At 37.3% G+C, this 14,770-nt stretch overlaps 1 protein-coding gene across 2 annotated transcripts in view; it reads right to left on the bottom strand.

Moving 5' to 3' along the window:
- Positions 1–12,798, bottom strand: part of CCDC39 (coiled-coil domain 39 molecular ruler complex subunit) — a 43,092-nt gene extending 30,294 nt beyond the window's left edge. For both annotated transcript variants that reach the window (XM_070072467.2, XM_089330905.1), the window contains exons 1-7: positions 12,413–12,798; positions 11,012–11,131; positions 9,105–9,251; positions 7,548–7,706; positions 6,320–6,412; positions 6,094–6,222; positions 1,647–1,838 (exon numbers count right to left, since the gene is read on the bottom strand). In XM_070072467.2, the coding sequence (XP_069928568.2) occupies positions 1,647–1,838; positions 6,094–6,222; positions 6,320–6,412; positions 7,548–7,706; positions 9,105–9,251; positions 11,012–11,131; positions 12,413–12,502 (930 nt within the window). In that variant the 5' untranslated portion in view covers positions 12,503–12,798. The remainder of the gene's footprint in view (positions 1–1,646; positions 1,839–6,093; positions 6,223–6,319; positions 6,413–7,547; positions 7,707–9,104; positions 9,252–11,011; positions 11,132–12,412) is intronic.
- Between the last annotated feature and the right edge of the window lie 1,972 nt (positions 12,799–14,770).

Below are 14,770 nucleotides of genomic sequence, written 5' to 3'. Positions count from 1 at the left end.
AAGAGATTCGATCTTTTCGCATTCTCACCACAGAAAGAAAGTAGCTATGTGAGGTGATAGCTATATTAATTAGCTTGATTGTGCTAATCATTTCACATTGAATATATCTATTAAAACATCCCATGTTATAAATTATATATAGAGTTTTTCCTGTGCCAATAATACCACAGTAAAACTAAAAAAGAAACACATGTATTTTTTTTAAAAAAGGGACCTTGTTATAATGTAAATAAACTTTGTTATATTAAAGAATCTAGACACAAAAAGCTGCATATTGTAGGATTTCATTTATATGAAATGTCTCGAATAGGAAATTCCAAAGAGAAAGAAAGTATATTAGTAGCCATCGGAATTTGGGAGAAAGGGGAAATGGATAACCCAAGTCCTTGGACTCATGCACTCACATGGGAGACCCGGAAGAAGCTCCTGGCTCCTGGCTTTGGATCAGCTCAGCTCTGGCCATTGTGGCCATTTTGGGAGTGAACCAGTAGAAGGAAGACCTCTTTTTCTCTGTGTCTATCTCTATCTCTCTCTGTAACTCTGTCTTTGAAAAAATAAAATATCTAAAAAGAAAAAAAAGCTGAATTACATCATAAAGGGGGGGGGGGGGATGGTATAGACAACAAAAAGAGAGACAGAGAGAGAGATATTCCATCTACTGGTTCACTACCCAGATGGCTGCAACAGCCAGGGCTGAGCTGGACCAAAGTCAGGAGCCAGGAGCTTCATTCAGGTGTTCCAAGTGGGCAGCAGGGGCACAAACACTTGTGTCATCTTCTGTTGCCTTTTCCAAGCCATTAGCAGGAGTTGGATTGGAATTCGAGCAGCTGGAACACAAACCAGCACCCATGTGGGATGCCTACCTTGCAGGCACTATGCACTATGCTACATTCCGGTCCCTATGCTGTGAATTTTAAAAACAAAAATAAGCTATCAGCAATGACATGCAATTTAGGCAAGAAATCCTCCCCACCCCGCCTTTTTTTAGGATTTCCTGTAACTATTCTTTTCCCACCTAAACAGTGGTAACTTCAGATACAATGGCCTCAAAGCAGAAAATTCAGTTTCCCTAATCCACTTATTCTCTGACTGGAAAAGTCTAGTTGATATGTATGCCTGCAAAAGAAGGAAAGATCTCACGGTGGCAGAAGTTTTGTTCTCCCTTGTTCCCTCCCAAGGTATTTCATCACCACAGGTCTTAAATATTATCCATTAAGAAAGAAACTAAATGTAAGCAGGTAGCTCCAAGTAGAATGTAAGCGTTAAAACCACAACTACACATGTAGTAATGGGAAAACTCCTCAAGTTATCACTAAATAATTAATCCCAATGTTTACCTACTCTTGTCATTATGATTTCCCACATAGACCATTAGCCAGCATTTAGTCTTGAGCCCCTTTCAGAACACCATACATGGCAGGCAGGTTGGGCACTGCACAACCCCAGAGGAGCTCTTCACACCACTTGTGATATGAATGACAACCCCGCCTTTCAGGGCTCCAACAGAGGATGCAGAAAGTTCCACAAAACAGAGCGACATAACAAAAAGAACTAAAAACACATTCCTTAACAGAAGAAAAGGCTGTATGCTTATTTTTCTAGGCATTTGTCGTGAACACACAAACCAGTCTTTCCAGTTGACATACCTCATCTTTCAGCTGAATTCTACTAGTTTCGTGATTCTGATAGTCCGTTCTGCATTTTAAAAGTTTACGATCAGCAGCAGAAATTCTCTTCTCATATTCTGTGTTATTCCCAACCTCATTTTCCAAAAACTTGATCTTTTCCTTAACCAAATTTTCTTTTTCTCTTGTTTCCTGCTTTATCCTTGCTAATTCCTGAGATTAAAAGAAATCTGTTTACTTAAATATATGCTTAATATGACAAAACTAAAAGGAATTTACTGCTTATTTTTCTATTATTACAGTCAATATTTATTTTACTGTTAACATTTTAAAAAGACTTTCTGTATGAATAAAACCAAAAATACTTATATTTTACATAACAATATCTATAAACTCAGATTGCTATTTTCTTTAATCAATCTAGAACTTTAAAGAGATGGGGGAAAAAATCAAGTTTTATACATGAAGGATAACACCTTTAAAAATGTAACAGTGCTAAATATTTTTCTCGCAGAAAGTTGGTTTTCAATGAAATTTTCCAAATTTCACAGAGCAGTTTTTTTCATCTGTTGAAAAGGACATTTTAATTATTGGTTTCAATAAGAATGTCTTCTCACAGTCCTTTTGCTGGACTTAGAGATACAACAATAAAATACCCAACGAATTACAACTAAAATGTAGTCAAAATACAATGGGAGCAAAGAAGTGATGAATCCTCTGTAAGAGGAATGAGTCATTAGAAGATACTGTCCAAGAGGCACCTTTTGAGTCAGGCCTACAAGGTGAATAAAGATACATAAATACGCTAATGTGTTAAGTCTAGGGTAGATGGCAGGTTTGGGAAGGGATAATATGGGAAGGGACTATATTAAGAAAGAGTAGGGTACACATGAAAGGATTGAGTCTCGAAAAAGGATTGGGGAATAAACTGTGAAGATGTTCAAATACCATGTTAAAGATAATCAACTTTTAAAGCAATGTGAAACGAAAATTTGAAAGCTGGGGGAAAAAGTTGAGATGTTTTTACAAGCAATGCTAGTAGCTAGGCTGAATGAATTAGAAGGAAAAATTACATTAAATGTATTTCTTTCTATTTTTTTTTCTAAATAGAAACATTTTTCCTAAATGGGATCCTACAAAACAATTGATTCCTGGAGACTGGGAGAGGGGATATATATTTTGAAATAAGTAAGTTTTAGAAATGCTGCATGTAATGTTATACATATCACCATACTAAATACATACATATCTGAAATGTAAAATATTTTAAGATATTTTGTTTATTCAATCCAATATTCTCGTATGTTCTCCATAAAAATTAACATAGTTTTAGTTTTAGTGTTCTATTTATTTACTGTGTTCATTCAACTGAGACATGTCAAAACTTCCTAAGTTTAAAATATTCTAAATGATCATTCTAAAGTTTCCTGCATTATACTGATTTTTCTATCACTTAGATGCTTTAAAAGCACTTTAACATTCATATTTCTTAATAGTGCTAGTCATAGTTTTCCATTTAGGTTACACTTGTAAATAATATATCAAAATCTGTATATTAGAATAAAAGTATGATAGAAACTATTTTTCCTTTTTTTTTTCTTTTTTTTTTTTTTTTTTTTTTTGGACAGGCAAAGTTAGACAGTGAGAGAGAGAGAGAGACAGAGAGAAAGGTCTTCCTTTTTCCATTGGTTCACCCCCTAAATGGCTGCCAAGGCCAGCACGCTGCGCCTATCCGAAGCCAGGAGCCAGGTGCTTCTCCTGGTCTCCCATGCGGGTGCAGGGCCCAAGCACTTGGGCCATCCTCCACTGCTCTCCTGGGCCACAGCAGAGAGCTGGCCTGGAAGAGGAGCAACCAGGACAGAATCCAGCACCCCAACAGGGACTAGAATCCAGGGTGCCAGCGCCACAGGAAGATTAGCCAAGTGAGCCGCGGCGCCAGCCTATTTTTCCTTTTCTAAATATCGCTTCTTTTAGGAGCTCAGCTTCAGGATTATATGGTCAGGCTCCTTCCAAGAAGTCACTGAGAAAGCAGGAATTGTTTTGGAGTATGAGGAGCAAAGGCATACAAATTCAATTGCAGGGGATCAAAATATGCCACTGCAAAATACTCTGGTTTGGCACACGGATCAGTTTGAGTTAAAGGCACTTGGATACCAGCAGGTGCAAGAAGGCTACTCTGACCTTCCTCTTCTTCCCCAAAAGCAGGAAGTAAAATTCCTAACTGAAAGAAAGACAGACATTCTTATCACCACAGAGAGTCAAGGCCAAGAGAAATCTGTATGCATGAATTTTGTTAGACCAACCCTTTCTTAAAGATTTATTTACTTATTTATTTATTCATTTATTTGAAAGACAAGAGTTACACAGGAGGAGGAGAAACAGAGGGAAAGAAAGAAAATCATCCTCTGGTTCACTCCCCAAATGGCCACAATGACCAGTGCTACATCAAGCAGAAAGCAGGAGCCGAGAACTCTTTCTGGATTTTCCAAGTGGGTGGCAAGGGCCCAATTACTTGGGATATCTTCTGCTGCTTTCCAGATATATTAGCAGGGAGCTGGGTAGGAAGTGAGCAGCCAGGGCTCACACCAGTGCTCTTTTGGGATGCTGGCATCGCAGGCTGCAGCTGAGCCTGCTGTACCACAATGCCCACCCCTAAACCAACCCTTACCTTCCTCATTCCTTCTCCTCAATCACCACTCTTTGTTCCACCTTAAATATAAGCACTTAGACCTTGCAACTTCTTTTGAGTTTTTGTTTTTCTTGTGAAAGCTCCCATGTACATGTAAATAAATTTGTATATTTGGATATTTTTCTCCTGCTAATCCTTCTGTCAGAAACCCTCAGAGTATAGAGAAGAACTTCACCTCCCCTGTTCTAGTAGTGTGAACCCCCTCTCACTGATCTATAAGAACCCATTTACTAACACCATAGGAATGGGGGCTGGAGAACTATTTGTTCTGTTTTGATTGTTCTCAGAAAGCAGTTGTTCAACATTGAGAAGCATCCCTCCACCCAACAGAACCACCTCTGACAGTCAGGGGATGTTAACCTTTAAATAAGGAGCCCTGTGAATGAGAAAAGGGAGCTACAAGTTGTGTATTCCACCAAGTCCACAAGCCTAGTCAATTTAGACATGGGGTTGTATGAGAACTCTGATCTTGAATCTATACTCTCTGGTCTGACGCATTTGAATTCCATAGCAGAAACAGGCAGAACTTGATGTTTGAAAGCAGTAAGAAATTAAGAAATAGAAATCACTACCAGCACTAAGAATTCAGAGGACCTCATAGTTAAGATTGATTCTCCTTGGGGCCCGAGTTGTGGTGTAGCAAGTTAAGCAGCAACCTGAGACACCTGCATTGCAATCTGAGCACCAGTCTGAGTCCTGGCTGTTCTGCTTGCAATCCAGCTCCCTGCTAATGCACCTGAGAAAGCACCAGATAACGGCCCAAGTACTTGGGCCCTGCCACCCACATGGGAAACCTGGATGCAGTTCCATGCTCCTAGCTTCAGCCTGACCCAGCCCTGGCTGCCTGGGGAGTGAGCCAGCAGATGGATGATCCTCTCTCTCTCTACCTTCCAAATAAATAAATCAATCCTTAAAAAAAAAAAAAAAAAAAAAAAAAAAAAAAAGATCAACTCTCCCTTGTCCTTCCTGATAAGATGGCCCATTTTGTCGACAAAATGTTCATTACTTACAGAAATTTAAAATATGAGAATCACAAGAAATCACATACAGATATCAGAATTTCAAGCTCAGAGTGGCCTGAGCTACTTGACAAATGTCTTTCCATGGAGTAGACTCAAAAAGAAACTTAACACACCTCAACCAACTTTCTTTCCTCTTCAATTTCTTCTTTCTAACTCATCCTAATATTCTTTACTCACCATTATTTCTTTCCTAAATGGTTTCCAAAAACATGTTCCTAAATTACCTCTTGAGTAACAAGAGCTAATGTTAGCTCTGTAATATCAGCCCACTGTTCCCACCCCATCCTGAGCTTTTATGTCATTATCGGGGTCCCAGCTTTAAAAGTGAAATTTTACTGTAGTCCGGATTTCTTGTCTGACTCTTCCTCTTTGTGTCTGGTTATCTAAAAAGGTTCATTTCTCTACACCAGTAACTCACTGCCAGTTATGATATATGTTAAATCCAAGTCACCTTGGGTACCCATGTGTAACTCTGGGCATCAGTTTTACTGCAATAAACATTAGCTGTTGACTTTCTCTTGTTCCACAATTCAGAGACGGCAGAATCTAGTCTTTGAGGATTATTATACCATAAGCAAATATTTTCATAAAAATCACATTTCTAAATGTATATATAGTCTGCTTTAAGAAACATTTACCAAAATCATGCTACAAAAGTGACTTTCAAATAATAATATGACTTACACACTTGAAATGGGTTAAAATACAAAAGAAACAAATAGAGCTGAACATTACAAAGACCAAACAACTACTTTACCAAGGCACAGTTATCTATGTCTCCATCCCTCTTTTGCATCTGTTCTATTGTATTCTCCCACTGTTGGATGAGTTCTTGTCTTTCATTATGAATCTTATTAAAATCTTGGGCTGCTTTATCCAATTCTAACTGTCAAACAGAGGGCAAACAACATTTTCTGTGAATTTAAGTGCCTTTTCAAACATCATCTTAAAAATTAAGAAATAAAAATCCTTATTAAACCAACCTGTGCACTTAGAGTCTCCGTAAGCTCATTGTCAAGTACCTTTCTTCTCTGGTTACATTCCAAAGTTAATCTTTCTAATTGTAGAGTCAGTGCCTATGATATAATTACATGCAAAAATATTTATATTTACCACGCTATTAATTTAAAAGCTATTAACACATCTAATATTAACTATTTTTACATTTTTCATTTGATACCTAAACAACTATAAAACAATATATTTTTCATTATCTTTTAACTTCAAAGGGCTAATCTAATATACTTGCATATAACTTAGTGACATGCTATTACTTCCAAAATGACTTTTATTACTTTTTACAGCAACTCAGAAAAAAGATTAAATTATTACTTAAAATTACTTCAATGCTTCTAGAGTTACATTCACTAGAAAATACCATTTTTATAATTATAACTCTGTAGTATTACTTTTATTTTTTTTTAATTTTTTTTTTTTTTTGACAGGCAGAGTGGACAGTGAGAGAGAGAGAGACAGAGAGAAAGGTATTCCTTTGCCATTGGTTCACCCTCCAATGGTTGCCGCGGCCGGCATGCTGCAGCCGGTGCACTGCGCCGATCCGATGGCAGGAGCCAGGTACTTATCCTGGTCTCCCATGGGGTGCAGGGCCCAAGTACTTGGGCCATCCTCCACTGCACTCCTTGGCCACAGCAGAGAGCTGGCCTGGAAGAGGGGCAACCGGGACAGAATCCGGCGTCCCGACCGGGACTAGAAACCGGTGTGCCGGCGCCACAAGGTGGAGGATTAGCCTACTGAGCCGCGATGCCGGCTTGCAGTATTTCTTGTAATTTTTAAGTGATGATTATAAAATAGCAATCAATAATACTATTCTCAAATCAGTAAAAACTACATATAACATTCAAACTATATAGACAAAATAACTAACATAGCAAATAAGTAATTTTAATATTAAACTTTCCCTCCTGAAATGCTTTCAAAAATCCTTCTAAATCAGGAGGTTCTTAACAAGAGATGCATGGATCACTAAAAAGGCTTTGGAGGATCTGTAAAACTGTTAGCAAAATGTTGTGGGTATCTGAGTATATTTTCCTAAAAAGAAGATACTTGGCTTTATTAGATTTTCAAAGGAGTCCCAGATCCCAAAAGTTTAAGAATTACTGCTTTAAAAAACCACTAATTATATTTTTAGATAAAATTGTTGATATACCGCAGATTCACAGAGACTTTAACAAATAACTTATAATTTCTCACCCTAATTTTATTATCATCTTGTTTTGCATATTTCTGAAGAGTGAGAGCATCACTATCTTTATGAGCTGACTCTTCTAACCAGGCCTCCAAAGCTTGCTGGTCCCAGTTCATCTGACATTTCAAACCATCCAATTTTTGAGTCGCTTTAAATATGCCATTCTAATTTCCAAAGAATGAGAGAGAAAGAAAGATTACAAAACATTACTTACTATATAAAGAAAATAAAACACATTACACACTACAAAACATTAAGAAGTTCTATTCCTGTCTTCCATATGTTTATAATATATTTTACTGCACAACTATTACAATTGAATTTATAAAAGAAAAGAGAGATGATTGTACTAGTTGAGAATAGTAGTTGAGCCAAAGGCCACTTAAAAAGGCTGGAGGCTTACGTTAGCTCCCTCCTAGCAACCCCAGTCATTGTACCAAAGCCATCGCATATCACTAGACAGTGTTAGTTAAAAAATCGTGCTTGACAAGATCCCTTCAGAAGCATTTCGAAATGAACTAAAAATCGTAAAGGAGAGAAAACTATTTCTTTAGTTATTTAACAAATCCAGATTTATAAAAGAAAACAGAACAATGTATAAATAAAAGAAAATAACATTACATTTATAAATATTATAAAACTACAATAAATGTTTATGTAACTGAACATATGTATGTATATTTCCACTTATATGTATGTGTGCGTGTGTGCGTGTGTGCGTGTGTATGTATAAAGACAAGAATCAGAACGCAGAAAGAGCTCTCAAATCAAGTATCTGAAACTAAAGAAAACTGAGGACCAGCATTCTAGCACAGCAGATTAAGCTGCCACCTGTAATCACAGCATCCCATAGGTGCCAGTTTGAATCCTGACTACTCCACTACTGAACAGCTCCCTGATAATGTGCCTGGGCAAACAGCAGATCATGATTCAAAAGACTGGGCCACTGCCACACATATTTGGGAGACCCAGATGGAGTTCCAGGCTTCTGGCTTTGGCCTGACTGAGCTCTGGGCCTGCCATTGCAGTCATTTGCGGAGTGAACCAGCAGATAGAAGCAAGCTCGCTCGCTCTCTCTCTCCCTATCTCTCTAACTTTGCCTTTCAAATAAATAAATCTTTTAAAAAACTAAAGAAAAGAGAAAAATAGGTTAAAGCAGTTTAATATTAGAGTCACAAAGCTGACAAATTAACATGAAAGGGAAATTTTCAAATGAAATTCAAAAATAAAAGTGATTTGTAAACTGTGGCTGTAACATAGGTAGCACTTACAAATTATCCTAGTATTTTGTAACAGGTGTCCAACATGGATACTTTGCACTTATTAAGTCTCAGTAAGTAACTGCTGAATAAATATGGGGCAGGGATGTGGAGGAATGCAATATTCTCATTGTTCTGTTAAAATCACAACTCCATGTGCCTTTCATTGTTCAAAAAACACAATGTAGGTAAAAGCCAGGAAATTAATGAATGCCTTTCCTATACTGAAAAAAAATCAATGCTTGTTTGGTAACGGACAATAAAGAAGAAGAACAAAATCTGAAATCACATTGCAACACATACTTCCTTATCATTCTTCTTTTCCTGTATTGAAGCCATCTCATTTTCCAGTCGTTGGATTTCATCCTTCACTCGTTCCAATTCTCTTTGAGCAATGGCTTTAAAATGTTCTTCACTTTCAATCTCATGCTCCCTTGCTTTGTAAAGAGACTACAGAAGAACATACAAAACAGAAAGACTTATAAATTTTTAATATTATAAAACATTTATAATAATACATTAGATAAAAAATACAAAGTTCCCACAAAACACTTAGATTAAGTTCTATTACTTGCACCACTCTGACATCTATAGCAAATTAGACTGTGATTACATGGTAATTGATGTTGCCCCCTAGCTTTAAGAAAGTTAGTCAATGGACTGTGAGTCAGCAGTTTTCAGATATTATGTTTCTCTATGAAAATGAAAGAAAACTGAAGTTTTTATGGTGAGCCTTACAAGATATAACTCATTGGTTATCTACAAGTAAGAAATATCGATGAAAAAAATTATTTGAAAATGAGATGTTTCTATGACTGAATCACACATTCTCATAAAGAGACAATTTTAAAATAATTAAAATATTTTAGTATATAACATGCCTTAAGTTTCATTTAATAAAAGGGTATCTGTTGATGATTGATCTTGTAGTGCTTCAAAGTTAATACTCTCAGTATTAATTTTACAGAATTAAAGCTGATAATGTGGTAAGAGATTTATTGCCTTTTGTCTATATTAAACTATTGAAGTTTGATAGTAATCAGACATACCTACAAAGAGACAAATACTCTCTCAAACCACAACTGAGGAGTTTAATACCTTGAGGGAAAATGCTGTTCAGATTTACAACTACTCATTCACATCAGGATTCAGAAATCCTGAATATTGTTTTTTAATGTTCATTAAATTTATAAGTTTCTAGCGACATGTATAATCCATGAAATAGTTACTTATCAATATTACAAACTATTTCTGAAAGGTTTTGTTCATTCTTAAGATTTACATACTTTTTCTCAGAAATGTAGATTTTTAAAAAAAAAAAAAACATAGTTTGAGACAGAAGCTAGTAAACTTGTCAGGGCTGATTTGCTAAGCTGTTTGGTTTGTTAGGCACCCTCAGGGAATGACTTCCTATCCTTGAAAAAATTGTTCATAAAACAGAGCTTCTTAATCACTTCAACTTAATTTTATTGTAATTGTGCTAATATTTTAAAATGCAACACACCTTCTCAGATGATTTTTATTATTTTATTTTTAATTTTACTTAAGGTAAACAAATTTCATGTATTTCATAAATACAGAATATAGTGTCTCCTAAACACAAGGAGAGTTCAAAAGTTTGAAGAAAAATTGACTTTATAGTAGATAAGTTTAGTTTGTTGCAAAAAAATTTTGAGATCCATGCATAATTTTTTCATAATAGCCATTTTCCATGAACTTTTGAAGGACCCTCACTTTAGTTTTTGTCATTACAAATTTCAATCCTTGAAGTATGCTAAAATACTATGATGTCCAAGGGGTTCCTGAAGTATACAGACTATTAGTCTCCACTCAAAATGGCACTATTGGGTTGTGTTGAAAATTTAAAGACACAGAAACAAAATATATTAGCTGTGTTTCTGTTATTAGCCATTATTTTTCACTGCCATCACTATATCCTTCTCATATAAACTGCTGCCTAATATTGTATTAGATTGTTTTTAAATGATGATTTGTTTCATGTGAACTAGTTTTGTTTATAATTAGTAGCAGTGGTTAGTTTCTCAAACTCTTTCCTATCTATTTTCAGGTTCAAGGTTATGCTCACAATAATTTAATCACACTAACATTTCTCATTGTAGCTATAAAACAAAATCACAGATAGAAATTCACTTTGAAATATGCCATAACTACACATGACATAGTCAACATATATTTCAATATTACTGTACCTGTGTAAATGAGAACTCCTGCTTAACATTTTTGAAGTGAGAAGACATAGCATTAATTCGATCTTCATAGTCACGTAGCTGATCTTGCAAGTTTGATCTTTCATTCTGAAGCTTTGACAACTGTAAATAATAAATGATTGTCACTTCTGTGGCCACGAGTGGACACTTCTGGGAGAGAATATCTCATATTTTTATTTTATACTCTTGTATTCTAGTTGAGTTACTTATAAGAGTTGTTTTTTTAATGTCAGAGTTTATCCAGGAGAAGCAATTAGTCTTCATTTTTCTTCTTTTTACTACTCTGTTCAAAGTAGCTAATATTCATATAATAATGTACATAAAATCCTATGAGACAAACATCGTGGAAACAATACCAAAAACTAACATTTGAATGAACTTTAGCCTACATATGTCTTTACAGCCTTAAAACAACCCAGGGAGGTAATCATTTTACTTATCACATTTTATAGAAGAAACAGGATTAGGGCTAGTAAGTAGGAATTGAACCCAGCGTTAGATACTTAATATTATTGCCACCCCTCAGTCCTCAGGGCTGGTTCTCTTTTATTAGTAATGTTGCCTGTCTTTGGGAAAAGAAAAATGCAGCCTCCTAAATTACACCTGAATAAATAGGTCAAAATATTTGGAAAAGCATTTCCAATTCTTTTTAAAAGATAGGGCCAGGGGATTTTCATTTAGAAAACTTAACGTTCTATTTTTAAAGTTGCTTAAGAAACCTCTACTCTTGGACCTTTCTTTACACAACACATCACCAAAGGATGTAACTTTAAACTGGCTGCTAAATGGTTTTAAAAGTTTGCTGCGTAGTTGGACTTTTTTTTTTAAACAACTGTTTTGAATTGTAGTAGGTCTATGTGTGCTCTTACAACGTAAAATACCTTGTCATTCTGTGAGGATAGAACCTTTCACATTCTTGAAAACATCTAATGTCACTTTTAGCTTCACTCCTCATAGGCAGAAACTCACAAAGAAGTACCAAGCAGAACGTGTTTCGTTAATAGGCAATGCCAATAACTGTTGCCATGCAAAGCCCAGGCAATTTCTGGGAAGGAAAACAATACACAAGAGCCAGTCTTTCTCCTCCTGCCCAGGAGGCGAGAATGGAGGAAACAGAGTGTGCGCGGGAAGACAATCACCATTCGGGCTTTGTAAACCTGAACACCAATTACTGTTCCACTAAAAATGCTTCAATGCTTAACAATTACCGAAAAGGGCAGGCCGGGTGAGAGAGGAAGGAAACGGTACCGGGGGCGCATTAGACAGGGAAGGGTCCCGATGAGGAAAGAAAAGGAGGGAAATAAAAGGACTGAGGTAACGCTGCCAACCAGAAAACGTCCCCCAACAAACTCTCCCGCGTTCGCGCCTACTTCTGAGCCTCACCTCATCTTCCAGTAGCTTGTTCTCCTCGTTCGCCACCGGGATGGCGAACCCGTCCTCCCAAGGCAGCTCCGCCAGGAACTCACTGCTCATGGCAGACGCATAGGAAACGCTCGACGGGGTGCAGAAGAAATATTGGCCTTGCCCTGCACCGACGGAACCGCACTTGATACCCCCGCGCCAGCCGCACAGCTCCGCTGCTGGGACCACCACAGCCCTTAGCAACCGTCCCGCGTCCTTAGTTACCAAACAGGAAGCGCTCAGGCGGGGAGGCGAGACTTCCGGTCGGGAACTCTACCTCAGGTTCCAAGAAACTTTCTCTTTTTGGTTCTCGGGAGCGGCCAGGAGGTGGCAAAGTTCTCTGTCAAAAGGCCACCCCTCCTCCCAGCGTTCCCTGTGGGTGTAAAATCCGGCCGAAGGGTTCCCACAGCTTGCTTTGGAGGCACCCGCGCCACACAGCAGTCCTGTGTCCTGGTGACGATGAGAGCTAATGAAGCCAGGTTTTCTTTATCAGCAGTATTTGCTGGGATTCCAGTCACTACTGGAATTCAAAGTAGGCAGATGCGGACGTGGTTAGAAACAATTCACTCCCTACAATCCTTGTTGGGTGTTCTGATCTTGGTCTGTTTAATTCTACTAGTCTCAGTGCTCTTTTGACCCCAAAGGATGGACTGCGGATTGGTGACCTGCACGCCGCTTTGTGCCTTGGTTGGTCTTCACGTTTTCACTTGTTAACATTTAGAACTATGGAATTTCTTAAAAATCTGTATTTTCCCCTCTCGAAAAAAGTTAGCCAGCTAAGAAGGTTGCTTTGGTGAACCATATCCCACGGCCTATCGGATGCCTGCAATCAAATGCCCCCTCGCTTTCAAAGCCAGCGATCAGCTAATTTCTCCACTCACGTTAAGACCTGGATGGAGTCCCAGGCTCTGGGCTTCAGCCGGACCCAGCCCTGAACTTTGCGGCCGTCTGGAGAGTGAGCCGGCAGATAGAAGATCTCTTTCTCTGTCTCTCTCTGTGTGTATGTCTGCCTTTCAAATAAATCAATCTTTAAAAAAAAGACAAAGGCCCCAATATCAAAAGGCTATTTATTAAACCTTATTTACTTATTTACTTTTATTTTCTGCTAGAGAGGCACCCCCTTTAGACTGACAAGCATTTCACCAATTAACTATTTTGAACTATCTGCTGGGGCATTTAAGTGTCTGTTGTATACCATCTCAGAACCGGAAAGAAAAAAATATCTTATCTTTGCATTTTCTAGATAAGAAATCTGAGGCTCTCTGAGGTGAAGTGATGGAGAGTATATGTATGTTTATAAATTTAACATATCCAAAACGTAACAATTGGTAACTTTTTTGCCATATTGAATTTTATTTTACCAAGACTCACTAAAGTTTTATTATAAAAATTTCTAATGTATATAAGAATAGCGATCTCAATTTAACTTGATATTTTTGCCATATTGACTTCATCTGTATGTTTTGCTGAAGTACTTTAAATCACAGAAATCATGACATTGCATCCCTAAAATATTCCAGCAAGCAATGCTAGAATGGTTAATATATTCTAACATAAGAACAGTATCCTTATCACACCTAACAAAATAATAATTCTTCAATATCATCTAATAACCATTTTGTGTTCGTATTTCTTCAATTGTCCTGAAAGTGTCTTTTTCTGGTTGACATGTTAGTATACTTTTGAAACTCTCCAATGGTAGCTTTGTGTCATTGTACCTATATTGTTTTCCATAAATTTAGAAGTGGATTTAGAAGTAGTGTCTTCAAAGACTAGAATTGGCAAGGCACTTTAATCTCTATTTCTACAATGCTTGAATCCCTGTGGAGCTAGGGAGGAAGACATGTTGGAAAAGAAATTTTGTCCTTTATGGAATAATGGGATTTTTTAGCTAAAATACCTTACAGAAGATAATCACTTTTGTATAACAGTTTTGTATTTCCTACTGATGAAAATGTTAATATCTAGCTTATGTTCAGATGACACAGAGTTCCTCATACTTGAGAACTGTGGCAATGCTACTTTTTAAAATTATTAGTGGGGCAGGCATTTGGCACAGCAGTTAAGACACTGCTGGCAATGCCTGCATACCATATCAGAGTGTTTGGTTAGAGTCCAGTCTGTTTCCTGTTCTCTTCTCTGCTAATGCACACACTGGGAGGCATATGGTAATGACCAAATACTGGGGTCTCTGCCACACACGGGAGACTCAAAATGAGTTCCTGGCTCTTGGCTGCTGCCTGGCACAGCAGGCATTTTGGGAGTGAGTTAGAAGAGGAAAGATCTTCCTCTTTATATATATCTTGCTGTCTGTCTCTCTCTATCCCTTCCAAATAAAAT

This window comes from Oryctolagus cuniculus, chromosome 4, assembly GCF_051225735.1.
Source record: "Oryctolagus cuniculus isolate XC-2025 breed Fujian yellow rabbit chromosome 4, ASM5122573v1, whole genome shotgun sequence".
In the NCBI taxonomy this organism is placed as follows: Eukaryota; Metazoa; Chordata; class Mammalia; order Lagomorpha; family Leporidae; genus Oryctolagus; species Oryctolagus cuniculus.
Note: the sequence above shows the minus strand (reverse complement) of the source record. Positions and strands in the feature narration are given on the sequence as shown.